Raw genomic sequence first — 17,163 nt, forward strand, 5'->3', positions numbered from 1 at the left:
CTGAAGAGTTTGGAGTAAGTGTGACTTTGAGAGCTCATTCATGCTATTGTGTTTCAGTAATTTGCAGCAATGCAGGTTGCATTTGTTGGTGCAATGCAATGTCATTTATTCTGAATGGCACCCTGCTGACGTATGTGCATTGCAGCACACTACTATGCACTGCCAGAAATGGTGCATGCATCATTTTTGGTGTGTTGGCAGCCCATTCATTTTGAATTGTCTGCCATGTTGCAACATACATTGACACATTGCATAACATGTTCAAACATGCATCTGCTTTTGCTGGTTTTGATAGCAGAGTTCTTTTTTTTTTTTTTTTTAATCCATTGTGATTTTCACATTAAATACAAAACTCTCCAATTTTTTCTAAAGTAACAACGGAGCGTCCAGTTCATGTTCGAGTGGTGAAAGTAAAGAAATCTGACAAAGGGGATTTCTATAAGACCCAGACCACATGGCTGCTGCAAGACCTGACAATGGTGGATGCCAAAGATGACCTCAAGGTAAGCTGTGTTTTCACTCACGCGGACTTTTACCCAGTAAATATTGCTGCTCATCTGCCGGGCTTTAAATCTACTCTGTTGTTTAACTCAAAGGGTAAATAAAACAATTCCCCTTAAAGAAAATAGTAGATATTTACCTGTACCACTGTCTGAACCGTTGAACACAATTGTCATAAAAAGAAATCGCCCTGTGAAGTCTCTTCAGACACCAACACTTCTGGGAAAGTCAGTCTTTGGTTTTCTGCTCTGCTCAGTGGTTTTTCCTTCCCACTCGTACATCACTACTGTGTCCTGTAGGGACATAGGGGTAAGTGGTAGAAGAAACCATTGAGCACTCCTGGAAGTGTTGATGTCTGAAGAGACTTCAAGGACAATGTCTCTTTATTAGACCTTAGGCAACATGGGCAGTGGGAGAAGTAATTACTCTCTACAGGAAACTATTTAATTTCCAGCTCCAGGCAAAAATTACATTTAAATAGTGCATTGTTCATCAGTTACTTTACTCTTCAGTCTTGATTCCAAATACCTCCTCCTATGCCACCCCACAGTGTAATCCATCAAAGTCACAGTTTCCTTTATGAGCCAAGCTAACTTCTTGCCCTGGAGATTGCAACTTTCTCCCTGATTGTAATCTTCCTGGGCACCAGTCCCTTCACCATCTCCATGAGTTCTTCTACCTCTGGAGCCTATGAGAGAGGACCTGGCTGCTGGACGTGTTGCCTCCACCAATTAGCGGTGTCCAGATCAAGCAGGCGATGATGTGGACACCCGAAGATGGACCCCAGAAGTAAACAGAAGATATGAAAAGGATCGGGTCAGCAGCATCACTTGACCACAGCTTCAGGTAAGTAAATTGCGGATAGTTTTGTGTGTGTGTGTTGTTTTTTTTTTTTTTTTTTTTAATGGCAGCAGTTATTTAGAGGAGGGTGAGAGGAAGGCTGGGCTCTAATGGTGAAGTTTAGTTAATTTTTTATTTTATGGGATACACTGTAGGTCCAGGAACATTTTGGTTTTTTACACCTAATGAAGAATATCCTGCTAGTTGCTTTTTTAGTATGAAATTATTGCCTGCAGTGATGACTGGTCCTATTCACATTGCTGAACATCCTGGCAGTGTTTGGGTAAAGTGGAATGAAACCTCCATCAAACTTTTTTTTTTTTTCTTTTTTTAGTCATTATAAGCTATTATGCACAGCAAATAAGCTCGTTATGGCAGACTTACCTGGCAAGTGATCTCTACCGCTGCGCTTCAGTGTTCCCATCAGTTACAGGCACTGTCATCTTTTCCCAGCCTTCCTTTTGGATTCCGACCCTTCGGCCGCTTGGCTGACTAGGCTGCAATAACTCTTCATGCGCACAGGAGTCACTTAATCATGGCACAGATCAGTGCTGTAAATGTATGCTAACAATGTAGTACCAACGGTTGCCCACCCCTTTCTCTTCTACATTGAGATCCATCTGAGTGAGGATGAGGCTCCTGCCATTGATCTGCCCTTCACCTATAGTGAAAACTATGCAAGTGCTCTTCTGAATGGAGGAGAGAAAATGTAAGGCAACCATCCTAATTTACTACAATGTTAGAGACAAGGAAGTTAGTTCTCTCAGCCCTGGAAGTTCAGCAATGTGTAGAGGACCTGTTTTCACCGCAGGAACATTTCTACACTTAGGAGTAATGAGCAGGACATGGGATATACTTCATTAGTGGTATGTAATATTACTGAACCTATATCCCAGAGAAAGCATTAACTAAACCTCAGCTTTAGTACTTTGCAGTTAAGCACTTTAAAGGATTCATGCTACAGGCCTCATTGTTTTTTAGTTAGTATGCTAATAAAATAATTCTCTGTATTGATGTGAAAATTTTATTTGACTTTGTGGCAAATCCAGACACTGTTTAGGTCTGTTTTTATATGTGGTTTTTACAAAAGATACACACAGATTTCATCCAGGAGTCACACAATTTTCAAATTGAATTCAAATAGAAAAGCTTGCGAGTCTTTGAATGAATCCTGGGCGACCGTTTACTAATACACCCCCTAGTTCTTGTATATTGATGACCGATAGGTGGGTATTACAACTGTGCCAATATGAATCTATTTTCTTTCTAGGAAAACCCTGACTTTGATCTGCATTTTGATAAAGTCTACAAGTGGGTCGCCAGCAGTCCAGCTGAAAAGAATGCTTTCATTTCCTGTATCTTGAAACTAAACCAAAGATACCTGAGAAAAAAAATTGACCTTGCCAATGTCAGTCCGCAGCTTTTGGAAGGTAGGTCCTTAGGAGACTATATTTCGTCATCAATGGAGTTAATCATCCCACACCTAAATAAAAGGAAATCTTATTTTGAAAATGATGAGCTGTGGGAAATGTCAGTTAAAAATTACACTGATGCCTTCTTTTTCCCTTCAGTCGGGTAGTAGCTTGTTACAGTTCAGGAACTGGATCCATATTGCATAGTCAGCATTGCTGAAATACTGTGTATATTATATGAATAAAGTTAAGGCCCCCACTGACTTAACCCTTTCACTGCCAGGTCCATACAGCGTTTGGACCTATAGCACTGCTTTTAGCTGGCCAAATCTGTATGGACCTGCCATCCTCCTCTGCTATAAGCTCATGCTCCAGACTCCGCTGAACAAAAGGATAGCTCTGACTTAGCGGCTAACAAGCTGCTGATCAGAGCTATTAACCTAAAATGTGACAGTGTCCCCCACCCTCTCTATACAGTGGTTCTCCCTGCCTGCCCTGCTTACTCCACCCCCCCCTTCGCAAACCACAACATGTTTTTACCAGCCCCTTTCCTTTCCTCAATGAATACAGAGACAGGGGTCACTACAGATCACTTCTGTATTCCTTAATCACTGACAGATCGTACAGGGGGTTTTTTTTGGTTTTTTTTTTACCTGTTTCATGAAAAAAAAAAGGTGAATGCACCTTTTCCAAAACTCATCCGCGTCTTTTTGACCATGCGGCTTCCCTGTGGTTACTGCACATGCAATTGAGCTGTGGGCCTTAAAAATCAGTAGCACTTTTCTTTTTTTTTTTAATTGTATTCTACTGCTGATGTGCTTTCAGAAAATATATGGTTTTGGGGGTCTTTTACAAATTCTGAAAGCTGTAAGTGAAAAATTAAAACCTTCAGATTTTTTGAGAGATGTGGTTATTTACATTTTTGCGTACATTCAATTTTCACCATTTTTGCAAAAAGGCGCAATTTAAAATGGACAAATATTTGTTATTTATTAACTCCGTGCAGGTTAAACTTTTATATTTAGCAGCAATTTAGTAAAATTTGCTGTGTTTTTATCTGCTAATAATAATTTTATCTGCTAATAATAATTTATTACTTTGACAAACATCACGGAGTCTTAGAAATCAGTAGCACCTTCTTTTTTATGCTACTGGTCCTGTGCTTTCAGAAAATATATGGTTTGGGGGGGTCTTTTACAAACTCTGAAAGCTGTAAGGTAAAAATAAAAAGCAATGGAAAAATTGCAAAAATGGTCTGGCCAGCTGGGTTTAAAGTAGAGCGCAGGGCCTGGCAGCGAAAGGGTTAGAGGCTAAGTTCACCTTTTACATAAACTGTCCTATGCAGACAAGGGGTTCCAGCAGTTTTAAATGCACTCTGTGGGGTTTGTTAAAATATATAGTTAGACGTATACCTTTTAGGTCATTTCTGTCCATCGTGCATCCTGGCCACAAAATTCCTTTGCTCTATTAACGTGGAAGAAAATTTGGGAAAATGCATCTAGATCTTCTGTTTGTGTGGTTTTTAAGGAAAATATATACAAGCTCATGATGTTATGGTACAAAACACCTGAAGTTCTTCATGCTTATAATCCGAATGCTTCTCCTGCCTGCTGGCGCTGTGGTGGAGACCAGGGTTGTCTCTATCATATCTTTTGGACATGCAGCTCCATTACTCCTTTCTGGAAAGATGTTCTCTCCCTGTTACAATCACTAATGCGTACCTCTCTCCCACTTGATCCACTACATTTTTTGCTAGGTCTACCATTTCCTGGTCTACCTAAACCATCCGGAAAACTTGCTGTACATGTTCTGACCACGGCTAGGAGAAGCATTCCTATGTGTTGGTTGTCTTCTACCCCTCCTTCAATGTCGATTCTGTACAAACTTATTGCTGATGTTAGACAGATGGAATACTTGACTGCACTACATAATTGTTTGTTTACTGTGTTTGAGATGATTTGGCTCCCATGGGATACCTTCATTTCCTCTATGCCGGCCCAAAATGTAAGGTCCTGATAACCTTCACACTGTTATTTTATGTTTCTGTTGGTCCTGTCCTTACGCAGTTTTGCCATCGATGTACCTTTCTGTTTTGCTTGTTTTCTTTTCTTATCCTTTTTTTTTTAAACATACTGTTTGTATATTTTTGAAAATCAATAAAAATTGTTATTACAAAAAAAAAAAAATTCCTTTGCTTACATCCTGTACTAAGTGGGGGACATAGCAGGTGTTGTCACTCACTCTTAGCTTGACAGGCGGCAGTGCGCTTCCCGTTTCTAAAGCCATGTAGTGCTCTCTCTCTCTCCCCTCACTTATCCAAGCAATGACTGAGCTCAGCGTTCCTGGGATTAGGTGACAAGGGAACATGTACTATGCATTCACAGCTTTTGAAATGGGAAGCTCATTTTGTTTCTGCAATGCTGGGGGCAAGCGCCATTGGCTGCTGTGTCCTGCAGTTAACCTAGAATGAAAGGATGTATGAAATGGAGTTTTTCAGCCAGGCTGCATGGCGGACAGAAATGGCCTACAGATATGGCATCTGCTTTGAACTATATTTAAACAAGCAGTATACTGCATTTAAAACTACTGGGGCCCATTGTCTACATATTACAGTTTATGCAAAAGGTGTACTTGGCCTAGAAGTCAGTGGGAGCTCAATGCGCATGCTTGGCCAGCATTGAACAGGTTGTAAAGACCAGAGGAGGATGCAGCTCTGAAACTAAGATAAGTAAGCAATTGAGGAATAAAGGAAGGAATGGGGGCGGGGGGCTGAAGTTTGCGCAATTTGACTTTAGAGGGGGTATTTTAGAGAAACTGTTTATGGAGCTACAGCTGTCCTTTAACAGATCTATTTTGCACATAATATCAAGTGATACAGCTACTGGTTCAAGGATAACATGCGAACATCCTAGAGAAGCCTGTCCTTTGGAGTACTATAGTTAACTCTTTGCATGTCTTGTTTTTGACAGTCAAGTTTTTTTTCTCAAGTCTGTTTAGTTGGTATTTGTCGCACAACAAAATATGTCTGTTGGGTTCTGTACTGCTAATGTTTGTTGGTATATGCCGCACCTGTATGCATTCAGCCTTTGTCTGTCTGGCTTTAATACTCTTTTGCTTACTGTCCTCTGCTCTTTTTCCCCAAACCTATTACACTTCAGAGCTTCCTAAAGTTTCAGAAGGTGGGTGTCCTCGTTTACTTCTCTTTCCCTTATTCAGCGACTGTTCATCTTTGTTGCAATTTTGTATCTACTGTCGAAAAGCATTGTTCATAAAGCATGGTGTCACTGTATGTCTTCAGGATGGAAATACTGCTTTATGTGCATACTGTACACAGCAGAAGAGTCCCGGCTACCAGCTGTGCTAATTATTCTCTATGCAGAATGGATGCTGACTCAGAGTGCATTAGATAATGTAAACTATTCATTTTAGCGCTATGGAAAATATTTTACAGTTGCATTCTTTGCTTCTTCAATTGTTTCAGATTGCTTCCAGTTGTGGAAAAAAAGCAATAAAATTATGTCTTGAAAAATATTCAGCTTTGTCCATTATCGAAGAGTGACGCTAGTGTCTATTTTTAAAGGATAAGCTCACCTTTAAAAAAAAATAATGAATGCACTTTTTTTTTTCTTTTTTTTTTTTTGCAGGTAAAGAAATTTGCGTTTTTTTTTTTTTTTTCTCCAATACAGACAGGCAGTTACTGAATGGCAGGAAGAATCAATGAACTGACCTTGCAGTTCATTGAGGACTGCAAGTCATCGGCTGCAATGGCTGATTGTACTTGTAGACATTCATTCACAGAACACTATGAATGGATGACGTGGCCATGTGGGTGAAGGGGACAGAAGGGGGGCGGAGATGGTCCCGCTGTCACCAGGAGGGGGCAGATTGGGAGACGAGGCAGTGGATGCTATAATTGCTAGTATAAACATATTATTCATGCCCATCTTATTATTTTATTCCATCCCTTGTTTAAGTATTGTTAATTTTTGAACCATTATTTTTTTGTTTCTCTAATCTTTCATTTTCCATTCTTGCTCTCTAAATCTGTAAACCTGACCTTGTGTGTTCCCATGCTGCAGAGCCTCTGCCCAGTAACTGCTGATTTCTTGTGCCATGGATTCTAACAGTGTATTCTTTCCTTAATTATTTTTGCCTTCACCTGCATCATCTTGAAGAGTCTGTTCCTAGTGGAGAGAACCAGAGTGTGGCTGGGGGAGAGGAAGAAGCAGCTGCCGAATACCAAGAGCTGAATGCTAGGGAGAAGCAGGATATCGAGTTCATGATGGAGGGCTGTGAATATGCCATTTCCAATGCTGAGGCCTTTGCTGAGAAACTTTCAAGGGAGCTACAGGTCCTGGATGGGGTATGGCCTCTATATTGTAACATGGTTATTGAGGAAACATTTAAAGTGTTTTTGAAGGCTGACTTTTTTTATGTATGAAGGTAACCCCCCAATACTCACCTGAGCCCCTGATCCAGTGATGTGCACAGGAGCCTCGATTGTCCTGGGTCTCTGTCTCATTGGCTGAGACAGTAGCAGGAGCTATTGGCTCCCACTGCTGTCAATCACATCCAGTGAGCCAATGAGGAGAGAGAGGGGGTGGGGCACATAGAGTGGGACTCGAGAGCAAGCATGTACCAGTGCCCCCATAGCAAGCTGCTTACTAGTGGGGCAGTGGTCAAGGAGGAGGAGCCAGGAGCACTGGCAGGGGGACCTGAGGAGAAGAGGATTGGGGTTGTTCTGTGCAAAACCATTCCACAGAGTAGGTAAGTATGACATGTTTGTTTTAAATATCACTTTAAAATCTTCAGTGCTACTTTCCCTTATTGGCATGGATTAGCAGAAGTTTCGATTTCCACCAGAAAACAATCTATATGAACTTTGTGCTTGTGTTTGCATGGGTTTCCCACAAGGGCTCACCTTTTTGTTATCCGCAATCACCCAGTTCCTGTAAACTTCAGTTACCGTCTTCATTTTGCCTCCACTATGGCCCAGGAGCATTCTAATGCTTTTAAGTAGTGTTTGGGTTTCCCGATGCAATGTGGGTGTTTTAGTGGTCAGTTGAGTTGCACCTGCATTGCGTGGGATGTGATGGGAATGGCTTTTGCTGTGCCAACATTTCACTTTTTGCAAATATGGAACAGTGCTGCTGATGATATATGAACAGATATTTTAGGAACAGCAAAAAGTTACACACAGCTTGTGATCTGGCTTCACTGAAGGCCACAGCCACCAAACAAGGGATGCAAGTTGGCTATTATAAACATATTGGGAGTGATTTACTAAAGACAAATAGACTGTTCACTTTGTAAAGGAAGTTGCACTTTGTGAGGCAATTTCCTCTAGAGCTTAGTGAAGCTCTATTGTCTTCTGTCAGCCAATCATGTGAAATCAATATGTTTTTTTTTTATTATTTTTCTTTCATGTGATTGGGTATCCTTTGCAAAGTGAGATTTAACAACATTCTCTAAGCTCTGGGGAAAATTCCGTTGCAAAGTGAACAGCCTATTTGCTTTTAGTAAATTACCCCATTATGTCACATGTAATTACACTGTTATCTCTTCCAATCTTGTGTTAGTCTGCTAAGGATGTTTCTCGTCACTTCCAGGCAAATATCCAGTCCATCATGGCTTCAGAGAAACAGGTTAACATCCTTATGCAGTTGCTGGACGAGGCCCTAAAAGAGGTGGACCAGATAGAAGGGAAGCTGAGCAGCTATGAAGAGATGTTGCAAAGTGTGAAAGAGCAGATGGATCAGATTTCTGAAAGTAACCATCTCATTGAGCTCAGCAAAACCAACAGTGAGAGACTGCTGGGCGAGATTGAGTTTCTTGTTGTAAGTACAATGTTTTTGGAGGTTCTTTCAGCTGCACAGATTGCATTGGGCCTATACTGTACAATTATTTGTGCCACGTAAAATCCGTTTCCTTCAGATAGCAGTTTGTAATCACTGATTTGAGGAGCATTTTGTGCAGCAAGCAATTACTAGCATTTACATTACTTTTTAAAAGAGAATATACAGTTGTTTCAGCATTATGACAGGAGTGGCTTTTCCTACACAGCAGTCATCCTGTCATCTCTCCATTCTTCCAATCACAGAATGCTTTGTATTCTGTGAATGTATTTACAAAATACAAAGGATTCTGTGAATAAATACAGGAGAAGATGAGTGGATATGATGATTTATGTGCAGGAGAGCCATATTTCTGCTGTTGGAGCTCCAGAAGTGTAGCAAAAAACTATACGATTGAATTTTGCTTTGGTGTTAATGAAATTGACAACAGGTGCACTAGATGGGCAATAGTGAGACTCCCCCAAAACAGGAATAGTTTTACAGGTGGAGGTCACTGACATTTGTTTCCTTATTCATCTCTTCTGACTGTTTTTCACTAGTGTTGCATTTGGTTAGGGTCAGTGTCACTACTGGTAGCATGAGGTGATACCTGGACCCTACAGAGGTTGAGCAGCCAGTCCAACTCCTCCAGGATGGCACATCAATACATGCCATTGCCAGAAAGTTTGTTGTGTCTACCAGCACAGTTTCAAGAGCTTGGAGGAGATTCTAGGAAACAGGCAGTTATTCTAGGAGAGCTGGACAGGGCCATAGAAGGTCTTTAACTCATCAGCAGGACTGGTATCTGATCCTTTGTGCAATGAGGAACAGGATGAGCAATGCCAGAGCCCTACAAAATGACCTTCAGAAGGCCACTGGTGTGACTGTCTCTGGCCAAACAATCAGAAACAGACTTCATGAGGGTGGCCTGAGGGTTCGATGTCCTTTAGTGGGTCCTGTGGTCACTGCCTGGCACCATAGAGCTCGAATGACATTTTGACATTGAACACCAGAATTGGCAGGTCCTTCACTGGCACCCCATGCTTTTCACAGATGAGAACAGGCTCACCCTGAGCACATGTGACAAATGTGAAAGAGTCTGGAGAAGCCGTGGAGAACGTTATGCTGCTTGTAACATCATCCAGCATGATCATTTTGGTGGTGGGTCAGTGATGGTCTGGGAGGCATATCCATGGAGGGACGCACAGACCTCTACAGGCTAGATAATGGTACCTTGACTGCCATTAGGTATCGGGATGAAATCCTTGGACCTATTGTCAGACTCTACGCTGGTGGAGTGGGTCCTGGTTTCCTCCTGGTAATGACCTCATGTGGTGAGAGTATGTAGGCAGTTCCTGGAGGATGAAGGAGTTGATACCATCGAATGGCCCCCACGCTCGCCTGACCTAAATCCAATAAAACACCTCTGGGATATCATGTTTCGGTCCATCTGACGCTGCCAGGTTTCACCCCAGACTGCCTAGAACTGCCTAGGAGCTCAGTGATGCCCTGGTCCGCATCTGAGAGGAAATTCCCCCGGACACCATCCATCGTCTCGTTAGGAGCATGGCCCGATGTTGTCTGGCATGCAAAATGGACTAGCCTGCTGAATCATTTTTTCACTTTGATTTTCGGGGTGTCTTTAAATTCAGTCCTCTGTAAGATGATAATTTTCATTTCCATCAAACAATGGGGCATCTTTACATTCCTAACACATTACCTAAGTCCATATTAGTATAGATATCCAGTATGATATTATTTCCCATTTAGATCTGATGTGTTTTCAAAGTGTTCCTTTAATTTTTTTGAGCAGTGTATTTTTTGATCATCAACGGTCCCGGATCTCAACTCCTTGTTTAACTTGACTGTTCCAGTGAGACCTGTGGTTTATTAATATATGGCTAACCTGTTTGCCTATCTCACATGAACTGATGGGTATTAATTATTTTTCTACCTATAAAGTATTTTATAAAGTGGTTGTAAAGTATATATTTTTTACATTAAAATAATGAACATGTTGTACTTAACCTGCTCTGTGCAATGGTATTGCACAGAGCAGTCCCTAACCTCCTCTTCTGGGGTTCCCCTCCAGCACCTTCAGCTCTTCTCTTTTGTGTGTGCCCCCATAGCAAGCTGCTATCTTTGGGGCACACCTGTGGACTCTTTCGTGATATATAGACACACACAGAATGGCTCGGCAACCAGCCACGTCATCCTCACAGGATTTGATTGACAGGAGCAGGAGCCAAAGGCTCCCACTGCTGCCTCTGTGTCCTGTGAGAAGAGGAACACAGACCAGAATGACTGCAGAAGGGCACAGCGCTGAATCAAGATGGGACTCACGTAAGTATATATAGGACTTTTTTTACCTTAATGCAGAGAATGCATGAAGTTAAAACATATCCTGGCTTTAGAACTATTTTAAATATTTCACACGCGTATAAAAATCTGCATTTTTTGCTAGAAGTTCATTTACCCCACAGTTCTCTACCCAAAAAGTACATATTTTCTGAAAGCAGGAATCCTGGAAAACAAAATGGTGGCATTTGCAATTTTTTTTATCTCCATAGCCACCACTTTAAAAGCCTTTACACCATGGTAATTGTTTATGATTCTAGATTTGTTGCTCTTATTCTGACATTCACAACGATATCGCATATGGATTGTACAAGTTATGTTTACATATATGTGTTTGCACTATGCTGCATGTTTTAATTGGGGTGTGTTCAGAGGTGATGAGGTGCTTTACATATTTAGTTTTTAGTTGCTTTTGTTTATTTGTTTTTTTTATATATTTTTTTTATACATTGTTTTTCTTTAACTTTATTGTCCCCACAAAGGGGCGAACATGCACACTTTCAGAGCCCCATAAAAGGGATCAGGCAGCTCTAGAGCTTTTATCTGAAAGCCTTTCACTGGTTGATTAAGCCTAACTCCAGGTTTTCATGAGGTTTTAAATAGTTTGAGTCGTGCTAGCAGAAACCTCCGCAGCAGCTGTCAGCTCTGTATACATTGTTTGTAACCTCAGCTACATAGAGTATACAGCTCTGTGTTCCGGAAGAGGGGCTGGAACTTTGTCTTACTCTGGAACAAAATCAAGTTGGACTGAGTGGTGCTCATCCATTCACAGGGAGCTTTATAGTCTATGAATGATTACAAAGCTTCCTGTGATTCTCTGAGGCAGTGATCTTGATGTCATGTTGTTGAGGCTACATAATACCAATAAATATCATTGTAGTCTATATTGCTAACCAGCTGTATTGGATTGTTCTAGAACCACATGGACCTATCAAAGGGTCACATTAAAGCCCTTCAAGAAGCTGACCTTTCTTCCTCTCGTGGTATTGAGGCTTGTACTAATGCAGCGGAGGCTCTTCTACAGTGTATGAATGTATCTCTTCAACCAGGTATCCACTTTATACAACATTTCTAATATGAGAGTGTGTGGTATTTCATTGTCTTTGGGATCAGCTCTTTGATATTATCATGCCTTGACCACAAGCCACAACCGCAAAGTAAACAGTTTTAGAAAAATAATGCATTTTACAGTATCTGCTTATGGTTTCCTAAATGTACAGTGCATACAAAGGTCATGGCACCATTAATGTAGTGATAGATCCTGAAAATGAACGGAACTGACCTTGGTGGAACTTTGAGAGGAAAAGGCTGTGGTTTGTGTGTTACTAGGTTTGCATACGTTTCTCTGAATCACACCACTTGATGTTGATGCATTGGGGTTGATTTTCTAAAGGTTAATATTCTATTGACAAAGCTAGAGAATTTTCACTTTGCAAGGGAATTTACCCTTAGCTTAGTGAATGAGGTGAAGCTCTGCTGACTTCCATAATCCAATCATGTGCAAGGAAAAATGCTGTTGTGTATTTTTTTTTCCTTGCACATGGTTGGGTAGTTGCAAAAATTTTTTTTAGAACATTCACTAAGTTCTGGCAAAAAAAATTCCTTTGAAAAGTGAATAGCCTATTTGCTTTGTAGTAAATCACTCCCTTGTCTGCTAGGTGATAAACACCTATGACACAGCACCTAGTATAATTGGTCAAAGCCTGCAGACTTTTAGCTTTTGTCAGCATTTTACCTGGCTTAGAAAGCGGTACATATGCAGTGAATTTCTTTAGTAGTGAGAGAGAATAATAGCCATGCCAGTTGCTGCAGGGAAGCTGAGAGCAGTCAGGGTCACTTCACCTGACCTCTCCATTGCCTTTGGACAATTTGACTATTAAGGGATGACTGTACCCATCTTCACTGTGCGGCTGTGCCTTGTGCTGCATTGCCTTTTCTTCTGGAAGTGTCCCCGTCAGGTCCTCCACATTGTGCATCTGTTCATTCCTATAGGGAGCCATACTCATGTTGGCCTCCAGCATTCTGTGAAGAACACTTCCCATAGGAATGCATGGACTGTGCATATGCAGGGTGAAGAGGACCCGGCTGAAGTAACATTTCCTAAAATATACATGGTTACTGCAGTTGCAGGTCTCCTCTTGATATTACTAGTTGCTTAGCCATGATGCTGACCAGCTGGATTCAATATTTGTCTTTTTGAACATGCTCTGTAAAAGAAGTTTCGTTTTCATTATCTCGCTGCTTTTTTCTAAGCACCTTCCTGAGCAGAAACCCCTCAGAATTTCGCCTGTATGCACTGGGCACAAGAATTTGGGGGCAAATAGTAATCTGTTGATGTTGACTTTAATCTGGTCTGTAGTAGTCAGTTTTTTGCTTTTGTTGACCTCTTTTATATCCTACTGACTTCTTGTTCCTTTTTAGGACACTCAATGCTTCAAGCTGTAAAACAGCAACAGCAGCTCTTCACTGACCTCAGAGAGCAGTTTGCTCGCCGACTAGCCAGCCACCTAAACAATGTATTTGTCCAACAGGTACTTCTACCACTTCATTTCTACACTTTATTATGTTTATTATGAAGCCGGAACACATAACCTTTGTAGCAAAGTATAATATAAATATGTGAAACAAATACATGGAACTGAAGACCCAAGCAGCTGATAGAAACCCTTTAGGAAGTTTAAGTAAAGCACTAAAAGAAACGGAAATACCTCTGTTTTTATTTTATGGATTTTGCAAACACAAAGTTCACTCACCATAACAAACCAGGGATAACAGGTAAATATCAGAGAAAATTAGCTCCTGGCCCTTTCCAAGACACTGCAATTAAGGCACTTTAGATGGTTGTCACAAGATGTCCTGCAAGTTGGTGCTGACTAAAGAAACCTGTCAATAGAGACTTGGGGCTGCCAATATTCATATCTTTCTAAAGATGTTAGATCCCTAGCTGATATCCTCCCAGTGTCTCTAATGCATTAAGTGACACACCCAAAACAAGAATCAGATAAGCCAGAGAATTACAGAAGTCCTTCCCTGCATACTTGTTTCAGGTAAGTCTATTAAAGTATCAAATACAGTCACCGGCCTCTTTGTTAGATGCACCTTGCTAGTGCCAAGAAAATATCCCCCACATCATTACACCACCGCCACCAGCTTGAACCATTGATACGAGGCAGGATGGATCCATTCTTTCATGTTGTTTACGCCAAATTCTGACCCTACCATCTGAATATCGCAGCATTGTCTCCTTCGACCTCTGACATCAACAAGGCATTTTTATCCACACAACTGCTCACTGAATATTTTTTCTTTATTGGACCATTCTCTGTAAATCCTAGTGGTGGCTGTGTGTGAAAATCCCAGTAGATCAGCAGTTTTTTAAATTCTCAGAACAGCCTGTCTGGCATGAACAACCATGCCACATTCAAAGTCACTTGAGTCCACTTTCTTTGACCATTGTGATGCTCAGTTTCAACTTCAGCAAGTTGTCTTCACCACATCTACATGTCTAAATGCACTGAGTTGCTGCCATGTGATTGGCTGATTAGAAATTTATGTTACCAAGCAATTGCACAGATGTACTTAAAAAAGTGGCGGGTGAGTGTGAGTAAGTGTAAATTTCTAATCTATGACAATTTCTACCTATGACACAGGTAGATAGCGTTTTCAGAAGTAGGGTTTACCAATGGCATCCTACAAGTTTCCTTCATGACAGATTTCCTTAAATGTGACATGTCAACCCCACTAGATATAGTTTCTGCTTCTAGAAAGGGGGACATAATCCTCAGAAGCTGAGTTAAACCGGAACTAAAGGCACTGTACTTTCCTTCTCTCCAACAGACCAGGTCCCTCGCCAGCACCAGCATCTCCCCGGTTGCCGGTCTTTGGGCATCTCCCATTAGTCAGAGCGAGATGACGTAACTTCTGTGCATGTGCAGGAGTTAGTTATCCTAGCACACAGGGACCGTAGTGACGATGTAAGCTGAACTGCACAAGTGCAAATCTGTTTACATGCTGCAGAAGACTGCAAACAGGCAGGAAGGCGTATTTTATTGCAGAAGAGAGACTACATGTTTCTTCTGCAATAATAGCCTGCCTGCTAGCAGTCTGTCGTAAAATGCATTCATTTCCTCTTTAAAAAAGAAGCTTTAATGATAATGATCCTCATTTGGTGACACATCTTAGCAGAGCACATCTCTGTACAGCTTAATGGTTTTGCAGTTTGAATTCTTTATTCTAGAATATCTGCAAATTGTTTCCTATGCGTTGAGTGTCTGCGTTTATTTTTATATAGTTTCCTAAAGGACTACTGCTGTGCTTTTTGATTTCCTAGTCATACGTTCTCAAACTTTGATACTACTTTACTGTGTCAGAATGACATATATAAATATTTATTTAAAGTACTTTACATGCTTTCTCCACTGTACTTCAAAGTGGGTAATAAAAAAAAAAAAAGTGCTGTCATTTTATATTCAGGAATTGAAAATTGGTTCTTTCTAAGGAGTTAAACCAATGCTTACTCATAATAAGAGGAGGATAATTTATTTTGTAGCATTTCCACTATATATTAATTGTGTGCTTTTGGGCATGTAAGTTCTTTAGCTCTGGATTTATTATTTTAGTCCCTGGCTTCAATATTTTTGACACTGTCACTATAGGTTTAATAAAAAAAAAAAAAAAATGGCATCCTTATAAAGGAAGACACTATACTTACCTTTCTGGTGGCCTGTATATTCCAAGGGTGTGAATACCTGCTCCTCCTTACACTTTCAAAATGTCCTCCCTTGGGCTTGTATGCCACTTGGACGAGGAGACATTGCGTGCAGTTGAGGTCAATTACCTGCTGTGGCTTGGGGGCTTGAGGAGGTAGAGCAGGATTCATTATCATTTGCATTACCGAGGAATCCGGATTCAAGGATGCTACAGGTTCACTTTAAAGTATATGTAAACCCTCACGTTGTAAAACAACCCATTCATTTTAAAATAGAAATGAAAGGCAAAACATTTGATTATAGATAAAAAAAACAAAAAAAAATAAAACATTTCCCCTTTGGTATATAAGTGATCACATTCCCTCTCTTCTCAGCTGCATAAGAGCCTGGGAAGGAGAAGCAAGTCTGATCATTGGAGGAGAGCAAGCTGAGTTCCCAGCACAGCTAGAGAACTGACCACGGTGTGTTCTCCTGCTTGGTGTGTTCAGTTTTGTTTTTTTTTAAATCCAAACTCTTTTATCAGTAGCAATTGGCGAGATAAGAAAGGTAACAGGTTACCTAATGTACAATTATACAGTATTGCATAGTATAATCATCTTCATCATAGGTCAAGCCAGCCTAATAAAGATAGCAGCACAAGAAAGAACAATAGTGCAAAGTTTTGCAGATATTCTGCAGAAGACAAAAGCACTATCTAAAACTGTTCTTCTCGATGTTATTTAAGGCACAAAGCTTTTAAATAACAAGTACAGAAACTGTAAAACAGTTTCTATCTACTAAGGCAAAAAACCAAACAATGGCATTGTTAGTGTCTCTTACAGCGACGGCAATCTATTCATCGCTAACTCCGATGGGGCAAGTCTGGGGATATCCAACTAGCTTTGTCAGACTAAATGAAATTTGGTCAGTTTTTAATAGGAAGGCAGAGGGACTGGCAGAAACGCCAGGCACTTCACACAAAGGAAGCAATACAAAGAGAACAGGATATGGTACAGTAGGCACATATCAGCAATATGAAATGTTGGGTTTACATACTCTTTAGGTTTATTAGGTTATAACATCATCAATATTTAATCTTCCTGCCTACTTGTTTGCATTTTCCCCTTTTTCTTTCTATGTAAAAATTTTATATTTTTATATTTTATCTTCCACTAGTTTACTCAGATGTTCCCTCACTTATATAGCAGGTCCTACTATCTCTCTATGGCAGTGAGTACTCTGTGTGGTGATGAAGGCAATGTTTGTGTGCTGTTTGTATGGTTGATCTTCTGTTCTGGCCTCCTATTGCAAATTTTCAGTACTAACAAAAATATGTGTGGAGTAGCCTGCAGTTATTGTGTACTCAGATGGAAATGTCTAGATTTTTGTCTTTATATTAAAGTGGAACACTTTTGAAATATATGTTTTTACCAGATTTGAAATTTTGTACAGCCAGTCTTGTAACACATCTGTAGCCCTCTGCGTACACATGGACATGATGATGGCGTGCTGATATATTGTCCAGGCCTG

General features: G+C 40.6%; 1 protein-coding gene across 8 annotated transcripts in view; it reads left to right on the forward strand.

Moving 5' to 3' along the window:
* The window catches only part of EXOC1 (exocyst complex component 1), a 105,493-nt gene that overhangs the window by 33,378 nt on the left and 54,952 nt on the right, over positions 1-17,163 (forward strand). For 3 of the 8 annotated variants that reach the window (XM_089669268.1, XM_089669270.1, XM_089669273.1), the window contains exons 3-10: positions 373-503; positions 2,612-2,771; positions 5,912-5,932; positions 6,929-7,116; positions 8,363-8,590; positions 11,862-11,994; positions 13,367-13,476; positions 16,810-16,863. In XM_089669268.1, coding sequence (XP_089525394.1) covers positions 373-503; positions 2,612-2,771; positions 5,912-5,932; positions 6,929-7,116; positions 8,363-8,590; positions 11,862-11,994; positions 13,367-13,476; positions 16,810-16,863 — 1,025 coding nt within the window. The remainder of the gene's footprint in view (positions 1-372; positions 504-2,611; positions 2,772-5,911; positions 5,933-6,928; positions 7,117-8,362; positions 8,591-11,861; positions 11,995-13,366; positions 13,477-16,809; positions 16,864-17,163) is intronic. The other 5 variants (XM_089669272.1, XM_089669275.1, XM_089669274.1 and 2 more) reach the window with 3 other exon arrangements.

The sequence above is a fragment of the Staurois parvus genome, unplaced genomic scaffold (assembly GCF_062004578.1).
Source record: "Staurois parvus isolate SC_StPar_1 unplaced genomic scaffold, SC_StPar_1.0 ptg000071l, whole genome shotgun sequence".
NCBI classification, from domain to species: Eukaryota; Metazoa; Chordata; class Amphibia; order Anura; family Ranidae; genus Staurois; species Staurois parvus.